Genomic DNA, 21,431 nt, shown 5'->3' with positions numbered 1-21,431 from the left:
TTCTATTCATTCTATTTACCAGGGTTACAGGTTCTATTCATTCTATTTACCAGTCATATTACCAGGGTTAGGGGTTCTATTCATTCTATTTACCAGTCATATTACCAGGGTTACAGGTTCTATTCATTCTATTTACCAGTCATATTACCAGGGTTACAGGTTCTATTCATTCTATTTACCAGTCATATTACCAGGGTTACAGGTTCTATTCATTCTATTTACCAGTCATATTACCAGGGTTACAGGTTCTATTCATTCTATTTACCAGTCATATTACCAGGGTTACAGGTTCTATTCATTCTATTTACCAGTCATATTACCAGGGTTAGGGGTTCTATTCATTCTATTTACCAGTCATATTACCAGGGTTACAGGTTCTATTCATTCTATTTACCAGTCATATTACCAGGGTTACAGGTTCTATTCATTCTATTTACCAGTCATATTACCAGGGTTACAGGTTCTATTCATTCTATTTACCAGTCATATTACCAGGGTTAGGGGTTCTATTCATTCTATTTACCAGTCATATTACCAGGGTTACAGGTTCTATTCATTCTATTTACCAGTCATATTACCAGGGTTAGAGGTTCTATTCATTCTATTTACCAGTCATATTACCAGGGTTACAGGTTCTATTCATTCTATTTACCAGTCATATTACCAGGGTTAGAGGTTCTATTCATTCTATTTACCAGTCATATTACCAGGGTTAGGGGTTCTATTCATTCTATTTACCAGTCATATTACCAGGGTTACAGGTTCTATTCATTCTATTTACCAGTCATATTACCAGGGTTAGGGGTTCTATTCATTCTATTTACCAGTCATATTACCAGGGTTAGGGGTTCTATTCATTCTATTTACCAGTCATATTACCAGGGTTAGAGGTTCTATTCATTCTATTTACCAGGGTTACAGGTTCTATTCATTCTATTTACCAGTCATATAACCAGGGTTAGGGGTTCTATTCATTCTATTTACCAGTCATATTACCAGGGTTAGGGGTTCTATTCAATCTATTTACCAGTCATATCAGGGTTAGAGGTTCTATTCATTCTATTTACCAGTCATATTACCAGGGTTATGGGTTCTATTCATTCTATTTACCAGTCATATTACCAGGGTTACAGGTTCTATTCAATCTATTTACCAGTCATATCAGGGTTAGAGGTTCTATTCATTCTATTTACCAGGGTTACAGGTTCTATTCATTCTATTTACCAGTCATATTACCAGGGTTAGGGGTTCTATTCATTCTATTTACCAGTCATATTACCAGGGTTACAGGTTCTATTCATTCTATTTACCAGTCATATTACAAAGGGTTAGAGGTTCTATTCATTCTATTTACCAGGGTTACAGGTTCTATTCATTCTATTTACCAGTCATATTACCAGGGTTAGGGGTTCTATTCATTCTATTTACCAGTCATATTACCAGGGTTAGAGGTTCTATTCATTCTATTTACCAGGGTTAGAGGTTATATTCATTCTATTTACCAGTCATATTACCAGGGTTAGGGGTTCTATTCATTCTATTTACCAGTCATATTACCAGGGTTAGGGGTTCTATTCATTCTATTTACCAGGGTTAGAGGTTCTATTCATTCTATTTACCAGGGTTAGAGGTTCTATTCATTCTATTTACCAGTCATATTACCAGGGTTAGAGGTTCTATTCATTCTATTTACCAGTCATATTACCAGGGTTAGAGGTTATATTCATTCTATTTACCAGTCATATTACCAGGGTTAGGGGTTCTATTCATTCTATTTACCAGTCATATTACCAGGGTTAGAGGTTCTATTCATTCTATTTACCAGGGTTACAGGTTCTATTCATTCTATTTACCAGTCATATTACCAGGGTTAGAGGTTCTATTCATTCTATTTACCAGGGTTACAGGTTCTATTCATTCTATTTACCAGTCATATTACCAGGGTTAGGGGTTCTATTCATTCTATTTACCAGGGTTACAGGTTCTATTCATTCTATTTACCAGTCATATTACCAGGGTTAGAGGTTCTATTCATTCTATTTACCAGTCATATTACCAGGGTTACAGGTTCTATTCATTCTATTTACCAGTCATATTACCAGGGTTAGGGGTTCTATTCATTCTATTTACCAGTCATATTACCAGGGTTAGAGGTTCTATTCATTCTATTTACCAGTCATATTACCAGGGTTACAGGTTCTATTCATTCTATTTACCAGTCATATTACCAGGGTTAGAGGTTCTATTCATTCTATTTACCAGGGTTACAGGTTCTATTCATTCTATTTACCAGGGTTACAGGTTCTATTCATTCTATTTACCAGTCATATTACCAGGGTTAGAGGTTCTATTCATTCTATTTACCAGTCATATTACCAGGGTTAGGGGTTCTATTCATTCTATTTACCAGTCATATTACCAGGGTTAGAGGTTCTATTCATTCTATTTACCAGTCATATTACCAGGGTTAGGGGTTCTATTCATTCTATTTACCAGTCATATTACCAGGGTTAGAGGTTCTATTCATTCTATTTACCAGTCATATTACCAGGGTTACAGGTTCTATTCATTCTATTTACCAGTCATATTACCAGGGTTAGAGGTTCTATTCATTCTATTTACCAGTCATATTACCAGGGTTACAGGTTCTATTCATTCTATTTACCAGTCATATTACCAGGGTTACAGGTTCTATTCATTCTATTTACCAGTCATATTACAAAGGGTTAGAGTTTCTATTCATTCTATTTACCAGGGTTACAGGTTCTATTCATTCTATTTACCAGTCATATTACCAGGGTTACAGGTTCTATTCATTCTATTTACCAGTCATATTACCAGGGTTAGGGGTTCTATTCATTCTATTTACCAGTCATATTACCAGGGTTACAGGTTCTATTCATTCTATTTACCAGTCATATTACCAGGGTTACAGGTTCTATTCATTCTATTTACCAGTCATATTACCAGGGTTAGGGGTTCTATTCATTCTATTTACCAGGGTTAGAGGTTCTATTCATTCTATTTACCAGGGTTAGGGGTTCTATTCATTCTATTTACCAGGGTTAGAGGTTCTATTCATTCTATTTACCAGGGTTAGAGGTTCTATTCATTCTATTTACCAGGGTTAGAGGTTCTATTCATTCTATTTACCAGGGTTAGAGGTTCTATTCATTCTTTTTACCAGGGTTAGAGGTTCTATTCATTCTATTTACCAGTCATATTACCAGGGTTAGAGGTTCTATTCATTCTATTTACCAGTCATATTACCAGGGTTAGAGGTTATATTCATTCTATTTACCAGTCATATTACCAGGGTTAGAGGTTCTATTCATTCTATTTACCAGTCATATTACCAGGGTTACAGGTTCTATTCATTCTATTTACCAGGGTTAGGGGTTCTATTCATTCTATTTACCAGGGTTAGAGGTTCTATTCATTCTATTTACCAGGGTTAGAGGTTCTATTCATTCTATTTACCAGGGTTAGAGGTTCTATTCATTCTATTTACCAGGGTTAGAGGTTCTATTCATTCTTTTTACCAGGGTTAGAGGTTCTATTCATTCTATTTACCAGTCATATTACCAGGGTTAGAGGTTCTATTCATTCTATTTACCAGGGTTAGGGGTTCTATTCATTCTATTTACCAGTCATATTACCAGGGTTAGAGGTTCTATTCATTCTATTTACCAGTCATATTACCAGGGTTAGGGGTTCTATTCATTCTATTTACCAGTCATATTACCAGGGTTAGAGGTTCTATTCATTCTATTTACCAGTCATATTACCAGGGTTAGAGGTTCTATTCATTCTATTTACCAGTCATATTACCAGGGTTAGAGGTTCTATTCATTCTATTTACCAGTCATATTACCAGGGTTAGAGGTTCTATTCATTCTATTTACCAGTCATATTACCAGGGTTAGAGGTTCTATTCATTCTATTTACCAGTCATATTACCAGGGTTAGAGGTTCTATTCATTCTATTTACCAGTCATATTACCAGGGTTAGGGGTTCTATTCATTCTATTTACCAGTCATATAACCAGGGTTATAGGTTCTATTCAATCTATTTACCAGTCATATCAGGGTTAGAGGTTCTATTCATTCTATTTACCAGTCATATTACCAGGGTTAGAGGTTCTATTCTTTCTATTTACCAGGGTTAGAGGTTCTATTCATTCTATTTACCAGTCATATTACCAGGGTTAGAGGTTCTATTCATTCTATTTACCAGGGTTACAGGTTCTATTCATTCTATTTACCAGTCATATTACCAGGGTTAGGGGTTCTATTCATTCTATTTACCAGTCATATTACCAGGGTTACAGGTTCTATTCATTCTATTTACCAGTCATATTACAAAGGGTTAGAGGTTCTATTCATTCTATTTACCAGGGTTACAGGTTCTATTCATTCTATTTACCAGTCATATTACCAGGGTTAGGGGTTCTATTCATTCTATTTACCAGGGTTACAGGTTCTATTCATTCTATTTACCAGGGTTACAGGTTCTATTCATTCTATTTACCAGTCATATTACCAGGGTTAGGGGTTCTATTCATTCTATTTACCAGGGTTACAGGTTCTATTCATTCTATTTACCAGGGTTAGAGGTTCTATTCATTCTATTTACCAGTCATATTACCAGGGTTAGAGGTTCTATTCATTCTATTTACCAGTCATATTACCAGGGTTAGAGGTTCTATTCATTCTATTTACCAGTCATATTACCAGGGTTAGGGGTTCTATTCATTCTATTTACCAGTCATATTACCAGGGTTAGAGGTTCTATTCATTCTATTTACCAGTCATATTACCAGGGTTAGAGGTTCTATTCATTCTATTTACCAGTCATATTACCAGGGTTAGGGGTTCTATTCATTCTATTTACCAGTCATATTACCAGGGTTATAGGTTCTATTCATTCTATTTACCAGTCATATTACCAGGGTTAGAGGTTCTATTCATTCTATTTACCAGTCATATTACCAGGGTTAGAGGTTCTATTCATTCTATTTACCAGTCATATTACCAGGGTTAGAGGTTCTATTCATTCTATTTACCAGTCATATTACCAGGGTTAGGGGTTCTATTCATTCTATTTACCAGTCATATAACCAGGGTTATAGGTTCTATTCAATCTATTTACCAGTCATATCAGGGTTAGAGGTTCTATTCATTCTATTTACCAGTCATATTACCAGGGTTAGAGGTTCTATTCTTTCTATTTACCAGGGTTAGAGGTTCTATTCATTCTATTTACCAGTCATATTACCAGGGTTAGAGGTTCTATTCATTCTATTTACCAGGGTTACAGGTTCTATTCATTCTATTTACCAGTCATATTACCAGGGTTAGGGGTTCTATTCATTCTATTTACCAGTCATATTACCAGGGTTACAGGTTCTATTCATTCTATTTACCAGTCATATTACAAAGGGTTAGAGGTTCTATTCATTCTATTTACCAGGGTTACAGGTTCTATTCATTCTATTTACCAGTCATATTACCAGGGTTAGGGGTTCTATTCATTCTATTTACCAGTCATATTACCAGGGTTAGGGGTTCTATTCATTCTATTTACCAGGGTTACAGGTTCTATTCATTCTATTTACCAGGGTTACAGGTTCTATTCATTCTATTTACCAGTCATATTACCAGGGTTAGGGGTTCTATTCATTCTATTTACCAGGGTTACAGGTTCTATTCATTCTATTTACCAGGGTTACAGGTTCTATTCATTCTATTTACCAGTCATATTACCAGGGTTAGGGGTTCTATTCATTCTATTTACCAGGGTTACAGGTTCTATTCATTCTATTTACCAGGGTTACAGGTTCTATTCATTCTATTTACCAGTTATATTACCAGGGTTACAGGTTCTATTCATTCTATTTACCAGTCATATTACCAGGGTTACAGGTTCTATTCATTCTATTTACCAGTCGTATTACCAGGGTTAGGGGTTCTATTCATTCTATTTACCAGGGTTACAGGTTCTATTCATTCTATTTACCAGTCATATTACCAGGGTTACAGGTTCTATTCATTCTATTTACCAGTCATATTACCAGGGTTACAGGTTCTATTCATTCTATTTACCAGTCATATTACCAGGGTTAGGGGTTCTATTCATTCTATTTACCAGTCATATTACCAGGGTTAGAGGTTCTATTCATTCTATTTACCAGGGTTAGAGGTTCTATTCATTCTATTTACCAGGGTTAGAGGTTCTATTCATTCTATTTACCAGGGTTAGAGGTTCTATTCATTCTATTTACCAGTCATATTACCAGGGTTAGAGGTTATATTCATTCTATTTACCAGTCATATTACCAGGATTAGAGGTTCTATTCATTCTATTTACCAGTCATATTACCAGGGTTACAGGTTCTATTCATTCTATTTACCAGTCATGTTACCATGGTTACAGGTTCTATTCATTCTATTTACCAGTCATATTACCAGGGTTAGGGGTTATATTCATTCTATTTACCAGTCATATTACCATGGTTACAGGTTCTATTCATTCTATTTACCAGTCATATTACCAGGGTTAGGGGTTATATTCATTCTATTTACCAGTCATATTACCATGGTTACAGGTTCTATTCATTCTATTTACCAGTCATATTACCAGGGTTAGGGGTTCTATTCATTCTATTTACCAGTCATATTACCAGGGTTAGAGGTTCTATTCATTCTATTTACCAGTCATATTACCAGGGTTACAGGTTCTATTCATTCTATTTACCAGTCATATTACCATGGTTACAGGTTCTATTCATTCTATTTACCAGTCATATTACCAGGGTTACAGGTTCTATTCATTCTATTTACCAGTCATATTACCAGGGTTACAGGTTCTATTCATTCTATTTACCAGTCATATTACCATGGTTACAGGTTCTATTCATTCTATTTACCAGTCATATTACCAGGGTTACAGGTTCTATTCATTCTATTTACCAGGGTTACAGGTTCTATTCATTCTATTTACCAGTCATATTACCAGGGTTAGAGGTTCTATTCATTCTATTTACCAGTCATATTACCAGGGTTAGGGGTTCTATTCATTCTATTTACCAGTCATATTACCAGGGTTACAGGTTCTATTCATTCTATTTACCAGTCATATTACCAGGGTTACAGGTTCTATTCATTCTATTTACCAGTCATATTACCAGGGTTAGAGGTTCTATTCATTCTATTTACCAGTCATATTACCAGGGTTACAGGTTCTATTCATTCTATTTACCAGTCATATTAACCTGTTATTTTATTTTCAATACTTCATCCATAATTGTAATTGTGACAGGCCTTTTCAAATGTACTAGTTTCCCTATGTATAATGCTTTTGATTACTCCTAATTGCCCCTGAATGGATTAGTCAAAGCTGAATTAGATTCAGTTGAGAATTGACTTGAATTATGAATTGCATAACATTGCGTTGAATCTAATTCATTGTAATGTCTCCCTAGGACCAGCAGGGGGCGCATGTCGAGACAGAGCCTCTGTGTGTCTTGGATTTCTTTGTGAAAGAGAACCTTCAGAGGCACGGTTACGGACTGGAGCTGTTTAGCTTCATGCTGCAGGTGAGACAGACACCACGCCTTTACCTGGGACAGATGCAGGGTTGGGGTTTACCTGGGACAGATGCAGGGTTGGGGTTTACCTGGGACAGATGCAGGGTTGGGGTTTACCTGGGACAGATGCACGGTTGAGGTTTACCTGGGACAGATGCAGGGTTGGGGTTTACCTGGGACAGATGCAGGGTTGGGGTTTACCTGGGACAGATGCAGGGTTGAGGTTTACCTGGGACAGATGCAGGGTTGAGGTTTACCTGGGACAGATGCAGGGTTGGGGTTTACCTGGGACAGATGCAGGGTTGAGGTTTACCTGGGACAGATGCAGGGTTGGGGTTTACCTGGGACAGATGCAGGGTTGAGGTTTACCTAGGACAGATGCAGGGTTGAGGTTTACCTAGGACAGATGCAGGGTTGAGGTTTACCTGGGACAGATGCAGGGTTGAGGTTTACCTGGGACAGATGCAGGGTTGAGGTTTACCTGGGACAGATGCAGGGTTGAGGTTTACCTGGGACAGATGCAGGGTTGAGGTTTACCTGGGACAGATGCAGGGTTGAGGTTTACCTGGGACAGATGCAGGGTTGGGGTTTACCTGGGACAGATGCAGGGTTGAGGTTTACCTGGGACAGATGCAGGGTTGGGGTTTACCTGGGACAGATGCAGGGTTGAGGTTTACCTGGGACAGGTGCAGGGTTGAGGTTTACCTGGGACAGGTGCAGGGTTGAGGTTTACCTGGGACAGATGCAGGGTTGGGGTTTACCTGGGACAGATGCAGGGTTGAGGTTTACCTGGGACAGATGCAGGGTTGAGGTTTACCTGGGACAGATGCAGGGTTGAGGTTTACCTGGGACAGATGCAGGGTTGAGGTTTACCTGGGACGGGGTCAATTCGAATGGGAGTAAACTGGAATCCAATTCAATAATTGAAAAATTGCATTTGTCAGTAATGATTTCTCAATAAACTGTGAAGGAGACATTTATGTTTAAATGTTTTAAATTTGTCCATTGTAAATTCAAATCACTTCCTGAATTGAGATGTTTCAATTCAAATTGACTCCAACCCTGGACAGAAGGGATGAACACTGAATGGTTACGCCTGACTGAATGCTGGGGTATATTCACTAGGAAGCAAACGACAAGGGACCTACCTGAATTTGTCCGATAAGAAACTTGTTTTCATTAGAAGTTTTTTTGTTACAAAGCTTTTTCCTACAGTTTGCACTAATGAATACACCCCCTGCTCTCATATGATTGTTGAGCGGGGGCACTCAGTCTGGTTTGACTCGGGGTGTATTGATTACGCCGATTCTTTTACAAAACATTTTGCAACAGAAACCGTTTATTGTAAACTCTGTTGAGTTCCGTTTTGTTCTTAAATGGAAGTTGTAGTTCAGTTGTGTCTCTCTTTAAAAAAAAAAGAAATAAGGGTTTGGAAGAAGTTGGAAGGAACCCCGCGGAAGAATCTGTCATTTATAGATGTGCAACTTGTGCCAAGTACTTTGTAGACTATTCAGTTTGGAATGGCAGCTTGTGGAAACCATACAATTAAAATTAAACTACCACTTCCATTTAAGAACACAACAGCTTTTATGTCGTGTTAAAGAGCGTTTGGGACTAAACATTTTTTTTTGCAACAGAATCAGTGTAATGAACACACCCCAGGCTATGAAAACTAGAGCACACAGACTGGAATGTGTTGGAGGTAGAGTCGCTACACTAGAAGTGACATTGCTAGAGATTACAGAGGGTTGTCAAAGAGGGTGTTTTCCTAAATGTCTGTTTGCTCGTTGAGACGTGTGGTAATTGCTCCGTTTGTTTTCTCCCCCCACCCCTCCATGTTCAGCACAAAAAGGTAGAGCCAGTGATGATGGCTTACGACAGGCCCTCCCCTAAGTTCCTCTCTTTCCTGGAGAAGCATTACTGTCTGAAAAACAGTGTACCTCAGGTATGCTTTCGGAGCGGTCTCTCCAACCCCAACACTCTGGTAAATGATTATACAGGCCTGACACCAACAGCCTAATATAATGAAAATAGCTATGAAAATATCATAAACAAACAGTTTCAGACTGAGATAAGACAGGAGGTGAAGGGGGTATGGGCTAAATATAGAACGCATGACTGGTGCAATTAAGATATGATTTGATATGGATATGACGCAGGCAGGATGGTACTATTAGATAAAAGTACATGTAGATTTCCATTAGTCCCCTGGGCATATCAAACTGAGATACAGTCAGCCATCAAACTGAGATACAGTCAGCCATCAAACTGAGATACAGTCAGCCATCAAACTGAGATACAGTCAGCCATCAAACTGAGATACAGTCAGCCGTTAAACTGAGATACAGTCAGCCATCAAACTGAGATACAGTCAGCCATCAAACTGAGATACAGTCAGCCATCAATCAGCCGTCAAACTGAGATACAGTCAGCCGTTAAACTGAGATACAGTCAGCCATCAAACTGAGATACAGTCAGCCATCAATCAGCCATCAAACTGAGATACAGTCAGCCGTTAAACTGAGATACAGTCAGCCATCAAACTGAGATACAGTCAGCCGTTAAACTGAGATACAGTCAGCCATCAAATTGAGATACAGTCAGCCATTAAACTGAGATACAGTCAGCCGTTAAACTGAGATACAGTCAGCCATCAAACTGAGATACAGTCAGCCTTCAAACTGAGATACAGTCAGCCATCAAACTGAGATACAGTCAGCCATCAATCAGCCGTCAAACTGAGATACAGTCAGCCGTTAAACTGAGATACAGTCAGCCATCAAACTGAGACACAGTCAGCCATCAATCAGCCGTCAAACTGAGATACAGTCAGCCATCAAACTGAGATTACAGTCAGCCGTTAAACTGAGATACAGTCAGCCATCAAACTGAGATACAGTCAGCCATCAAACTGAGATACAGTCAGCCTTCAAACTGAGATACAGTCAGCCGTCAAACTGAGATACAGTCAGCCGTCAAACTGAGATACAGTCAGCCGTCAAACTGAGATACATTCAGCCGTTAAACTGAGATACAGTCAGCCGTCAAACTGAGATACATTCAGCCGTTAAACTGAGATACAGTCAGCCGTCAAACTGAGATACAGTCAGCCGTTAAACTGAGATACAGTCAGCCGTCAAACTGAGATACAGTCAGCCATCAAACTGAGATACAGTCAGCCGTCAATCAGCCGTCAAACTGAGATACAGTCAGCCGTTAAACTGAGATACAGTCAGCCGTTAAACTGAGATACAGTCAGCCATCAAACTGAGATACAGTCAGCCGTCAATCAGCCGTCAAACTGAGATACAGTCAGCCGTCAATCAGCCGTCAAACTGAGATACAGTCAGACATCAAACTGAGATACAGTCAGCCTTCAAACTGAGATACAGTCAGCCGTCAAACTGAGATACAGTCAGCCGTCAAACTGAGATACAGTCAGCCGTTAAACTGAGATACAGTCAGCCGTTAAACTGAGATACATTCAGCCGTTAAACTGAGATACAGTCAGCCGTCAAACTGAGATACAGTCAGCCGTCAAACTGAGATACAGTCAGCCGTCAAACTGAGATACAGTCAGCCGTCAAACTGAGATACAGTCAGCCGTCAATCAGCCGTAAACTGAGATACAGTCAGCCGTTAAACTGAGATACAGTCAGCCGTTAAACTGAGATACAGTCAGCCATCAATCTGAGATACAGTCAGCCGTCAAACTGAGATACAGTCAGCCGTCAAACTGAGATACAGTCAGCCATCAAACTGAGATACAGTCAGCCGTCAATCAGCCGTCAAACTGAGATACAGTCAGCCGTTAAACTGAGATACAGTCAGCCATCAAACTGAGAAACAGTCAGCCGTCAATCAGCCGTCAAACTGAGATACAGTCAGCCGTCAATCAGCCGTCAAACTGAGATACAGTCAGCCGTCAAACTGAGATACAGTCAGCCGTCAATCAGCCGTCAAACTGAGATACAGTCAGCCGTTAAACTGAGATACAGTCAGCCGTCAAACTGAGATACAGTCAGCCATCAAACTGAGATACAGTCAGCCGTCAAACTGAGATACAGTCAGCCGTCAACCTGAGATACAGTCAGCCTTTAAACTGAGATACAGTCAGCCATCAATCAGCCGTTAAACTGAGACACAGTCAGCCGTTAAACTGAGATACTGTCAGCCATCAAACTGAGATACAGTTAGCCATCAATCAGCCGTCAAACTGAGATACAGTCAGCCATCAATCAGCCGTCAAACTGAGATACAGTCAGCCATCAATCAGCCGTCAAACTGAGATACAGTCAGCCATCAATCAGCCGTCAAACTGAGATACAGTCAGCCGTTAAACTGAGATACAGTCAGCCGTTAAACTGAGATACAGTCAGCCATCAAACTGAGATACAGTCAGCCATCAATCAGCCGTCGAACTGAGATACAGTCAGCTGTTAAACTGAGATACAGTCAGCCATTAAACTGAGATACAGTCAGCCGTCAAACTGAGACACAGTCAGCCGTCAAACTGAGATACAGTCAGCCGTCAAACTGAGATACAGTCAGCCGTTAAACTGAGACACAGTCAGCCGTTAAACTGAGATACAGTCAGCCATCAATCAGCCGTCAAACTGAGATACAGTCAGCCATCAATCAGCCGTCAAACTGAGATACAGTCAGCCATCAATCAGCCGTTAAACTGAGATACAGTCAGCCGTTAAACTGAGATACAGTCAGCCGTTAAACTGAGATACAGTCAGCCATCAAACTGAGATACAGTCAGCCATCAATCAGCCGTCGAACTGAGATACAGTCAGCCGTTAAACTGAGATACAGTCAGCCGTTAAACTGAGATACAGTCAGCCGTCAAACTGAGACACAGTCAGCCGTCAAACTGAGATACAGTCAGCCGTCAAACTGAGATACAGTCAGCCGTCAAACTGAGATACAGTCAGCCGTCAAACTGAGATACAGTCAGCCGTCAAACTGAGATACAGTCAGTCGTCAAACTGAGATAAAGTCAGCCATCAATCAGCCGTCAAACTCAGATACAGTCAGTTGTCAAACTGAGATACAGTCAGCCGTCGAACTGAGAAACAGTCAGCCATCAAACTGAGACACAGTCAGCCATCAAACTCAGATTCAGTCAGCCGTCAAACTGAGATACAGTCAGCCATCAATCAGCCGTTAAACTCAGATACAGTCAGTCATCAAACTGAGATACAGTCAGCCGTCGAACTGAGAAACAGTCAGCCGTCGAACTGAGAAACAGTCAGCCATCAAACTGAGACACAGTCAGCCATCAAACTCAGATTCAGTCAGCCGTCAAACTCAGATTCAGTCAGCCGTCAAACTGAGATTACAGTCAGCCGTCAAACTGAGATACAGTCAGCCGTCAAACTGAGATACAGTCAGCCGTCAAACTGAGATGCAGTCAGCCGTCAAACTGAGATACAGTCAGCCGTCAAACTGAGATACAGTCAGCCGTCAAACTGAGATACAGTCAGCCGTCAAATTGAGATACAGTCAGCCGTCAAACTGAGATACAGTCAGCTGTTAAACTGAGATACAGTCAGCCGTTAAACTGAGATACAGTCAGCCGTCAAACTGAGATACAGTCAGCCATCAAACTGAGATACAGTCAGCCATCAATCAGCCGTCAAACTGAGATACAGTCAGCCGTTAAACTGAGATACAGTCAGCTGTTAAACTGAGATACAGTCAGCTGTTAAACTGAGATACAGTCAGCCGTCAAACTGAGATACAGTCAGCCGTCAAACTGAGATACAGTCAGCTGTTAAACTGAGATACAGTCAGCCATCAAACTGAGATACAGTCAGCCGTTAAACTGAGATACAGTCAGCCGTTAAACTGAGACACAGTCAGCCGTCAAACTGAGATACAGTCAGCCGTTAAACTGAGATACAGTCAGCCGTCAAACTGAGACACAGTCAGCCGTCAAACTGAGATGCAGTCAGCCATCAATCAGCCGTCAAACTGAGATACAGTCAGCCATCAATCAGCCGTTAAACTGAGATACAGTCAGCCATCAATCAGCCGTTAAACTCAGATACAGTCAGCCGTCAAACTGAGATGCAGTCAGCCGTCAAACTGAGATGCAGTCAGCCATCAAACTGAGATACAGTCAGCCATCAAACTGAGATACAGTCAGCCATCAATCAGCCGTCAAACTGAGATACAGTCAGCCATCAATCAGCCGTCAAACTGAGATACAGTCAGCCGTCAAACTGAGATACAGTCAGCCATCAAACTGAGATACAGTCAGCCATCAACCTGAGATACAGTCAGCCATCAAACTGAGATACTGTCAGCCATCAAACTGAGATACAGTCAGCCATCAAACTGAGATACAGTCAGCCATCAAACTGAGATACAGTCAGCCATCATCTGTCATGTGACTCCTGACCTCCAGACGACTAAAGCAAAGTAGGTCAATTAAATAGTCCTAGAAAAACCCGTTTTGTAAGCAGAGATGGAATTATACATATATATATATATACCACCAACATTTTTAGGAGTATTCAATCAATAAATCAGTTGAACATATTTTAAACCCGTTTATGAAGATTTATAATTATAAAGGTTTTCATGTTTTATCTGATGAGACAATATTTCACTTGAGATCAAAATACTCCCTCAGGTTGTTATGAGGGTGGTGTTGTTATGAGGGTGTTGCTGTTATGCGGGTGTTGTTGTTGTTATGATGGTGCTGTTGTTGTTACGAGGTTGCTGTCGTTATGAGGGTGCTGTCGTTATGAGGGTGCTGTCGTTATGAGGGTGCTGTCGTTATGAGGGTGTTGTTGTTATGAGGGTGTTGTTATGAGGGTGTTGTTGTTATGAGGGAGCTGTTGTTAAGAGGGTGGTGTTGTTAAGAGGGTGGTGTTGTTAAGAGGGTGGTGTTGTTAAGAGGGTGGTGTTGTTAAGAGAGTGGTGTTGTTGTGAGGGTGGTGTTGTTGTTATGAGGGTGCTGTTGTTGTTAAGAGGGTGGTGGTGTTGTTAAGAGGGTGGTGTTCTTGTTGTGAGGGTGTTGTTATGAGGGTGTTGTTGTTAAGAGGGTGTTGTTGTTAAGAGGGTGGTGTTGTTAAGAGGGTGGTGTTGTTGTTATGAGGGTGTTGTTATGAGGGTGTTGTTGTTATGAGGGTGTTGTTGTTATGAGGGTGTTGTTGTTATGAGGGAGCTGTTGTTAAGAGGGTGGTGGTGTTGTTAAGAGGGTGGTGGTGTTGTTAAGAGGGTGGTGTTGTTGTTGTGAGGGTGTTGTTGTGAGGGTGTTGTTGTGAGGGTGTTGTTGTGAGGGTGTTGTTGTTAAGAGGGTGGTGTTGTTATGAGGGTGGTGTTGTTATGAGGGTGGTGTTGTTGTTAAGAGGGTGGTGTTGTTGTTAAGAGGGTGGTGTTGTTGTTAAGAGGGTGGTGTTGTTGTTAAGAGGGTGGTGGTGTTGTTAAGAGGGTGGTGGTGTTGTTAAGCGGGTGGTGTTGTTGTTATGAGGGTGCTGTTGTTGTTAAGAGGGTGGTGTTGTTGTTTTGAGGGTGGTGTTGTTTTGAGGGTGGTGTTGTTATGAGGGTGTTGCTGTTATGAGGGTGGTGTTGTTGTGAGGGTGGTGTTGTTGTGAGGGTGCTGTTGTTGTGAGGGTGCTGTTGTTGTGAGGGTGCTGTTGTTATGAGGGTGCTGTTGTTATGAGGGTGCTGTTGTTATGAGGGTGTTGCTGTTATGCGGGTGTTGTTGTTGTTATGATGGTGCTGTTGTTGTTACGAGGGTGCTGTTGTTATGAGGGTGCTGTTGTTATGAGGGTGCAGTTGTTATGAGGGTGCTGTTGTTATGAGGGTGCTGTTGTTATGAGGGTGCTGTTGTTAAGCAGGTGGTGGTGTTAAGAGGGTGGTGTTAAGAGGGTGCTGTTGTTGTTATGAGGGTGCTGTTGTTGTTAAGAGGGTGGTGTTGTTGTTTTGAGGGTGGTGTTGTTGTTTTGAGGGTGGTGTTGTTGTGAGGGTGTTGTTGTTATGAGGGTGTTGTTGTTATGAGGGTGTTGTTGTTATGAGGGTGTTGTTGTTGTGAGGGTGCTGTTGTTATGAGGGTGCTGTTGTTATGAGGGTGTTGTTGTTATGAGGGTGTTGTTGTTGTGAGGGTGCTGTTGTTATGAGGGTGCTGTTGTTATGAGGTGCTGTTGTTATGAGGGTGTTGTTGTTATGAGGGTGGTGTTGTTATGAGGGTGTTGCTGTTATGAGGGTGTTGCTGTTGTTACGAGGGTGCTGTTGTTATGAGGGTGCTGTTGTTATGAGGGTGCAGTTGTTATGAGGGTGCTGTTGTTATGAGGGTGCTGTTGTTATGAGGGTGTTGTTGTTATGAGGGTGTTGTTGTTATGAGGGAGCTGTTGTTAAGAGGGTGGTGTTGTTATGAGGGTGCTGTTGTTGTTAAGAGGGTGGTGGTGTTGTTAAGAGGGTGTTGGTGTTGTTAAGAGGGCGTTGGTGTTGTTATGAGGGTGTTGCTAAGAGGGTGTTGTTGTTGTGAGGGTGTTGTTGTTGTGAGGGTGTTGTTGTTGTGAGGGTGTTGTTGTTGTGAGGGTGTTGTTGTTGTGAGGGTGTTGTTGTTGTGAGGGTGTTGGTGTTGTGAGGGTGTTGGTGTTGTTGTTATGAGGGTGGTGGTGTTGTTATGAGGGTGTTGTTGTTAAGAGGGTGGTGGTGTTGTTAAGAGGGTGGTGGTGTTGTTAAGAGGGTGTTGGTGTTGTTAAGAAGGCGTTGGTGTTGTTATGAGGGTGTTGCTAAGAGGGTGTTGTTGTTGTGAGGGTGTTGTTGTTGTGAGGGTGTTGTTGTTGTTATGAGGGTGGTGGTGTTGTTATGAGGGTGTTGTTATGTGGGTGTTGGTGGTGTTATGAGGGTGTTGGTGTTGTTAAGAGGGTGTTGGTGTTGTTAAGAGGGTGGTGTTGTTGTTATGAGGGTGTTGGTGGTGTTATGAGCGCGGTGTTGTTGTGAGGTGTTGTTGTTGTGAGGTGTTGTTGTTGTAAGGGTGTTGGTGTTGTTATGATGGTGTTGGTGTTGTTATGAGGGTGGTGGTGGTGTTATGAGGGTGTTGTTGTGAGGGTGGTGTTGTTGTGAGGGTGGTGTTGTTGTGAGGGTGGTGTTGTTGTTATGAGGGTGGTGTTGTTGTTATGAGGGTGGTGTTGTTGTTGTAAGGGTGTTGTTAAGAGGGTGTTGGTGGTGTTATGAGGGTGTTGGTGGTGTTATGAGGGTGTTGGTGGTGTTATGAGGGTGTTGGTGGTGTTATGAGGGTGTTGGTGTTGTTATCAAATCAAATCAAATTTATTTATATAGCCCTTCGTACATCAGCTGATATCTCAAAGTGCTGTACAGAAACCCAGCCTAAAACCCCAAACAGCAAACAATGCAGGTGTAAAAGCACGGTGGCTAGGAAAAACTCCCTAGAAAGGCCAAAACCTAGGAAGAAACCTAGAGAGGAACCGGGCTATGTGGGGTGGCCAGTCCTCTTCTGGCTGTGCCGGGTAGAGATTATAACAGAACATGACCAAGATGTTCAGATGTTCATAAATGACCAGCATGGTCAAATAATAATAAGGCAGAACAGTTGAAACTGGAGCAGCAGCACAGTCAGGTGGACTGGGGACAGCAAGGAGCCATCATGTCAGGTAGTCCTGGGGCACGGTCCTAGGGCTCAGGTCCTCCGAGAGAGAGAAAGAAAGAGAGAATTAGAGAGAGCATATGTGGGGTGGCCAGTCCTCTTCTGGCTGTGCCGGGTGGAGATTATAACAGAACGTGGCCAAGATGTTCAAATGTTCATAAATGACCAGCATGGTTGAATAATAGTAAGGCAGAACAGTTGAAATTGGAGCAGGAGCATGGCCAGGTGGACTGGGGACAGCAAGGAGTCCTCATGTCAGGTAGTCCTGGGACATGGTCCTAGGGCCCAGGCCAGTTGAAACTGGAGCAGCAGCATGGCCAGGTGGACTGGGGACAGCAAGGAGTCATCATGTCAGGTAGTCCTGGGGCATGGTCCTAGGGCTCAGGTCCTCCGAGAGAGAAAAAGAAAGAGAGAAGGAGAGAATTAGAGAACGCACACTTAGATTCACACAGGACACCGAATAGGACAGGAGAAGTACTCCAGATAAACAAACTGACCCTAGCCCCCCGACACATAAACTACTGCAGCATAAATACTTGAGGCTGAGACAGGAGGGGTCAGGAGACACTGTGGCCCCATCCGAGGCCCACCCCCATTATGAGGGTGTTGGTGTTGTTATGAGGGTGTTGTTAAGAGGGTGGTGTTGTTGTGAGGGTGGTGTTGTTGTGAGAGTGTTGTTGTTGTGAGGTGTTGTTGTTGTGAGGGTGTTGTTGTTATGAGGGTGTTGTTGTTATGAGGGTGTTGGTGTTGTTATGAGGGTGGTGTTGTTGTTGTAAGGGTGTTGTTATGTGGGTGTTGGTGTTGTTATGAGGGTGTTGGTGGTGTTATGAGGGTGTTGGTGGTGTTATGAGGGTGTTGGTGTTGTTATGAGAGTGTTGGTGTTGTTATGAGGGTGTTGGTGTTGTTATGAGGGTGTTGGTGGTGTTATGAGGGTGTTGGTGGTGTTATGAGGGTGTTGTTGTTGTGAGGGTGTTGTTGTTATGAGGGTGTTGTTGTTATGAGGGTGTTGTTGTTATGAGGGTGTTGTTGTTAAGAGGGTGGTGTTGTTGTGAGGGTGGTGTTGTTGTTATGAGGTTGCTGTTGTTGTTAAGAGGGTGGTGGTGGTGTTAAGAGGGTGGTGTTGTTGTTGTGAGGGTGTTGTTGTTGTGAGGGTGTTGTTGTTGTGAGAGTGTTGTTGTTGTGAGGTGTTGTTGTTGTGAGGGTGTTGTTGTTATGAGGGTGTTGTTGTTATGAGGGTGTTGGTGTTGTTATGAGGGTGGTGTTGTTGTTGTAAGGGTGTTGTTGTTATGGGTGTTGGTGTTGTTATGAGGGTGTTGGTGGTGTTATGAGGGTGTTGGTGGTGTTATGAGGGTGTTGGTGTTGTGAGAGTGTTGGTGTTGTTATGAGGGTGTTGGTGTTGTTATGAGGGTGTTGGTGGTGTTATGAGGGTGTTGGTGGTGTTATGAGGGTGTTGTTGTTGTGAGGGTGTTGTTGTTATGAGGGTGTTGTTGTTATGAGGGTGTTGTTGTTATGAGGGTGTTGTTGTTAAGAGGGTGGTGTTGTTGTGAGGGTGGTGTTGTTGTTATGAGGTTGCTGTTGTTGTTAAGAGGGTGGTGGTGGTGTTAAGAGGGTGGTGTTGTTGTTGTGAGGGTGTTGTTGTTGTGAGGGTGTTGTTGTTGTGAGGGTGTTGTTGTTGTGAGGGTGTTGTTGTTATGAGGGTGTTGTTATGAGGGTGTTGTTGTTATGAGGGTGTTGTTGTTAAGAGGGTGGTGTTGTTGTGAGGGTGGTGTTGTTGTTATGAGGTTGCTGTTGTTGTTAAGAGGGTGGTGGTGGTGTTAAGAGGGTGGTGTTGTTGTTGTGAGGGTGTTGTTGTTGTGAGGGTGTTGTTGTTATGAGGGTGTTGTTGTTATGAGGGTGTTGTTAAGAGGGTGGTGTTGTTATGAGGGTGTTGTTGTTAAGAGGGTGGTGGTGTTGTTAAGAGGGTGGTGGTGTTGTTAAGAGGGTGGTGGTGTTGTTAAGAGGGTGGTGGTGTTGTTAAGCGGGTGGTGTTGTTGTTTTGAGGGTGGTGTTGTTGTTATTGTTATGTTGTTCTCTCTCTCTCTCTCTCTCTCTCTCTCTCTCTCTCTCTCTCTCTCTCTCTCTCTTCCTGACCCTGTCCCCTTCTTTCTCTCTCTCTCTCTCTCTCTCTCTCTCTCTCTCTCTCTCTCTCTCTCTCTCTCTCTCTCTCTCTCTTACTGACCCTGTCCCCTTCTTTCTCTCTCTCTCTCTCTCTCTCTCTCTCTCTCTCTCTCTCTCTCTCTCTCTCTCTCTCTCTCTCTCTCTCTCTCTCTCTCTCTCTCTCTTCCTGACCCTTTCTCTCTTTCTCTCTCTCTCTCTCTCTCTTTTTCTAGGTCAATAACTTTGTGGTGTTTGACGGTTTCTTCGCCAAAAAATCAGGTAATATTCCAGAATATTCTGTCTATATATCTTAATTCTATCTGTGTTGTTTTGGATTAATAGTGTTGTGTAACTGACTGTGTCCCAAATGGTTCTCCTTTCCCTATATAGTGCACTACTTTATACTAGAGCCCTGTGGGTCCTGGTCAAGAGTAGTGCACTAAATAGGAAAAAGAGTGCCATTTGGCCGCACAAACAGTTGTCTCTTCATGCCTGTGGTGGTGTGGTAATAGGAGTATGGTTTGGACTAGCGTGGGCATCCACACCCTCACAGGTGCCTTCTAGTGGCACGTCTAATGTGGAGTAGGCTGCCTCTCTCTGTTCCCATTAAAACAGACACCCTAGTGTTTTCAGCTGACTTATGGCTTCCGGATTCTTCCAAAACAGTTCAGAAGAGTTTGCATGTATTATGATGCCATTTTATGATGATTTTTGAACTTTTTTTCGGGTGTTCGGGCACACAAAACATTTTCTGGAGGCAAGCCGAAGTCTACGCCCCTTCGTTGGTGATTGGTCAACAGTAGGGATTCTTCAATAAAGTCTACGCCCCTTCGTTGGTGATTGGTCAACAGTAGGGATTCTTCAATAAAGTCTACGCCCCTTCGTTGGTGATTGGTCAACAGTAGGGATTCTTCAATAAAGTCTACGCCCCTTCGTTGGTGATTGGTCAACAGTAGGGATTCTTCAATAAAGGTCTTTGTTGTCATTCAACGAGAGACGACTCGTTTTCATGCACATTGTTTCATTGAGAAACACTGCACCAAACATCTTAGTTAATGTAAAATTACGCACCTAATATCTCCTCTGCAAAAACGTCCAAATGAATGACTTTTTTTGAGGAAGTGACGTCTAGCTATGGAGTCTCAAAATGGACAAACATTATATTACTGTTTTTTTCCCCTTGTTTCTCAAGCGAAGGTCTTTTAAGGGAGAATGCGAGCACACTCGTTCGGTTCATCAGCCGAGTTTGGATAGGGGCCAGCCGAACTGAAGCTTGCAGAGGCCTTTATACCCCCTTGACTTTTTACAGCCTGAATTCAAAATGTATTAAATATTTTTTGTTCCTCTCCCATCTACATAACTACCCCATAATGACAGGTTTTTAGAAATGTTTGCAAATGTATTGAAAATTAAATATCTAATTTACATAAGTGTTCATACCCCTGAGTCAATACTTTGTAGAAGCACATTTGGGGCGCCAGGGTAGCCTAGTGGTTAGAGAGTTAGACTAGTAACCGGAAGGTTGCAAGTTCAAACCCCCGAGCTGACAAGTTACATATCTGTCATTCTGCCCCTGAACAGGCAGTTAACCCACCGTTCCCCGGTAGGCCGTCATTGAAAATAAGAATTTGTTCTTAACTGACTTGCCTGGTTAAATAAAAGGTAAATACAACTGCCAAAGGTGCTTCAACAAAGTACTGAGTAAAGGGGACTGAATACTTATGTGAATGTAATATCAGTTGTTATTTTATATATATCACTTTGATTTGTATACATTTGCAAACATTTCTAAACTTGTTTTTGCTTTGTCATTATAGGATTTTGTGTGTAGGACTTTATTATTATTTTAAGTCCATGAGTCTGAATACTTCCCGAAGGCACTGTAGATAGAGAGATTTGCCATAATCCTGTCAATTTATTTGGTCTTAAACCACTCGAAGGTTTCATACCAGACCCAAGTCTGTAGCAGCGTGTTTATGATTTGATAATACTGTCTTTATATACATTGCCAATACAAGCATGTAGGAGACATTTCGTATTTCAGTCCTCCGAAGCATGTCCATCTGAACTCCATA

At 41.8% G+C, this 21,431-nt stretch overlaps 1 protein-coding gene across 1 annotated transcript in view; it reads left to right on the top strand.

The window, feature by feature from the left end:
- The window catches only part of LOC124043077 (alpha-tubulin N-acetyltransferase 1-like), a 72,339-nt gene that overhangs the window by 39,849 nt on the left and 11,059 nt on the right, over positions 1–21,431 (top strand). Inside the window, exons 5-7 of the mRNA XM_046361249.1 lie at positions 7,485–7,598; positions 9,433–9,534; positions 19,590–19,635. Of these exons, the coding sequence (XP_046217205.1) occupies positions 7,485–7,598; positions 9,433–9,534; positions 19,590–19,635 (262 nt within the window). The remainder of the gene's footprint in view (positions 1–7,484; positions 7,599–9,432; positions 9,535–19,589; positions 19,636–21,431) is intronic.

Source organism: Oncorhynchus gorbuscha, linkage group LG09 (genome assembly GCF_021184085.1).
Source record: "Oncorhynchus gorbuscha isolate QuinsamMale2020 ecotype Even-year linkage group LG09, OgorEven_v1.0, whole genome shotgun sequence".
Classification (NCBI taxonomy): domain Eukaryota; kingdom Metazoa; phylum Chordata; class Actinopteri; order Salmoniformes; family Salmonidae; genus Oncorhynchus; species Oncorhynchus gorbuscha.
This window is presented reverse-complemented; position numbering and strand designations above follow the sequence as displayed.